Source organism: Pterocles gutturalis, unplaced genomic scaffold, assembly GCF_000699245.1.
Source record: "Pterocles gutturalis isolate BGI_N339 unplaced genomic scaffold, ASM69924v1 scaffold4130, whole genome shotgun sequence".
In the NCBI taxonomy this organism is placed as follows: Eukaryota; Metazoa; Chordata; class Aves; order Pterocliformes; family Pteroclidae; genus Pterocles; species Pterocles gutturalis.
In genome coordinates this window covers 1-1,776 of record NW_010140463.1, presented here as the reverse complement: position 1 = coordinate 1,776, position 1,776 = coordinate 1, and the positions used below count along the sequence as shown (strand labels likewise).

The following is a 1,776-nucleotide window of genomic DNA, read 5'->3' as shown; positions in this document are numbered from 1 at the left end:
GCTGCCGCGGTCACTCCGCGCCCACCTTCGTCCTCCGCTGAGGTTTCATTGCTCTCGGGCATTTTCTCGGGACAATCCTCTTTAGTCCTCGCCCCGTCGCCTTCGTCGTCGTCCTCGTCCTCGCTCTTGTTCCGCGGGGCCCAGGTCATCTTGTTCTCCTTCTTGAGCCGCCGGCGGGCGTTGGCGAACCAGGTGGAGACCTGGGTGAGGGTCATCTTGGTGATGATGGCCAGCATGATCTTCTCGCCCTTGGTGGGGTAGGGGTTCTTGCGGTGCTCCTGCAGCCAGGCCTTCAGCGTGGCCGTGGCGTCGCGGGTGGCATTTTTCCTGTACGCCGGGTCGTTGAGCTGGTAGGGGTAGGCAGGGCTGCCGTACGGGTGGTAGCTGATGGCTCCGGTCATCCCCGTCGTATGGGCGTCGTAAGGGGAGCCCTAGACAGAACAAAACGGTGGGGTTGGCAATTTGTTATTGCTGATAGCCATTAGTAAGTTGTCAAGGCGAGATCGGCGGAGATCTTTTTCTTTCCCCGGCGGCGGTTATATTTGTATTTCCCCGGGATGGTGTCTTGTATCCATATTCTATGAGGGGGAGAAGCAGCACCCAAAGGCCATTAAGTTGCGATTCCCGCCCCCCTTCCTATGCCCAGCGCACAGACACAGGCACACGCGCTTAAAATCGGGTATGTTTTAATCTTTCTGACTAATTTCAGCTCCTTGTAATTGAATATTTCCCAATATAATTTTTGAACCGCGCAAACATTTTAAAGGCCCTTCAGGTAGTGTCTTGATATCTACATTTCTCTCAAAGGTTCAAAAGATGTTTCCTTTTTTGCTATAGAAAATACAACAAAGCCGCCACTTAGCAATTCACTGCACTAATGCATTGCAAATCCAATTTGCAAATCAGAAGATATGCACCGTTTCGAATTGTTCAAATGCGATGTAATTAGCATTTTAATTCGCCCTTTAACGTTTAAATTGCGCTTATTTAAGTCTGCATAATGCAAGAAAAGTTAAAGATATCGCTAAGGAACTCGCTAACTTTCAGCACGTCCCCTGAATCCCACAGATCGGAGAGTCACAGGCGCAACATCACCCAATATCCCGCACAGTTCACAACCTCGCTGCAACTTCCAGCCACTCGCCTACTGCTTCTCAACAGACAAAACAAGCAACCGAGATCCTCAGATCTTTTATGTCTCACCCCGAATAAAGACTGCACGACAATTTATGCACCGTATTTTACAGACAGAAAGCAAGCAGTTTTCCTGTCACTTTGCAGGGAGAGTGAACTACCCCGCTGCCGTCCCCTCCTAGGATCTCGACGGCTGCTCCAGTCTTAAATTCCGGGCACAGGTCTTTGTGTCTACGGACTAGATATGTGTCTGACTCTGTGTGTGTGTGTTTATAAAACTATGCAACCATCTAGACGTGCAGTTTATTTATATAGTTTATGGTTTTATTTGTATAGTTTATGCACAGAATACACACACACACCCAATTGCAAATGCTCCTTTTAACTAATAAGAAGAAAGTGAAATCCGAAACTGCGGCCACCACAACCATTTTGGGCTTAAGCGAAGCTCACAGATCGCAAACAGATGCTCCTTTTCATTCCTAAAATCCAGTTAAACCATTAGCACAAAACACACTGAAAGTAAATAAAACCACACGGGGATAAAGCCCGCAGCGCCTCTAAACACCGACTTAAAAAGAAAGCGGAAAAAAAAGAGAAAAAAGAAGAAAAAAAGAAACCCTCCCCTATCCTACCACAGCG

The 1,776-nt window shown here is 47.9% G+C and overlaps 1 protein-coding gene across 1 annotated transcript; it reads right to left on the bottom strand.

Moving 5' to 3' along the window:
• Positions 1-25: 25 nt before the first annotated feature.
• Positions 26-401, bottom strand: LOC104460881 (iroquois-class homeodomain protein irx-2-like; the record flags this gene model as incomplete). The annotated part of the gene is made up of 1 exon (XM_010083657.1): positions 26-401. A coding segment is annotated over exon 1 (376 nt), but the record flags the coding sequence as incomplete, so codon positions are not given.
• Between the last annotated feature and the right edge of the window lie 1,375 nt (positions 402-1,776).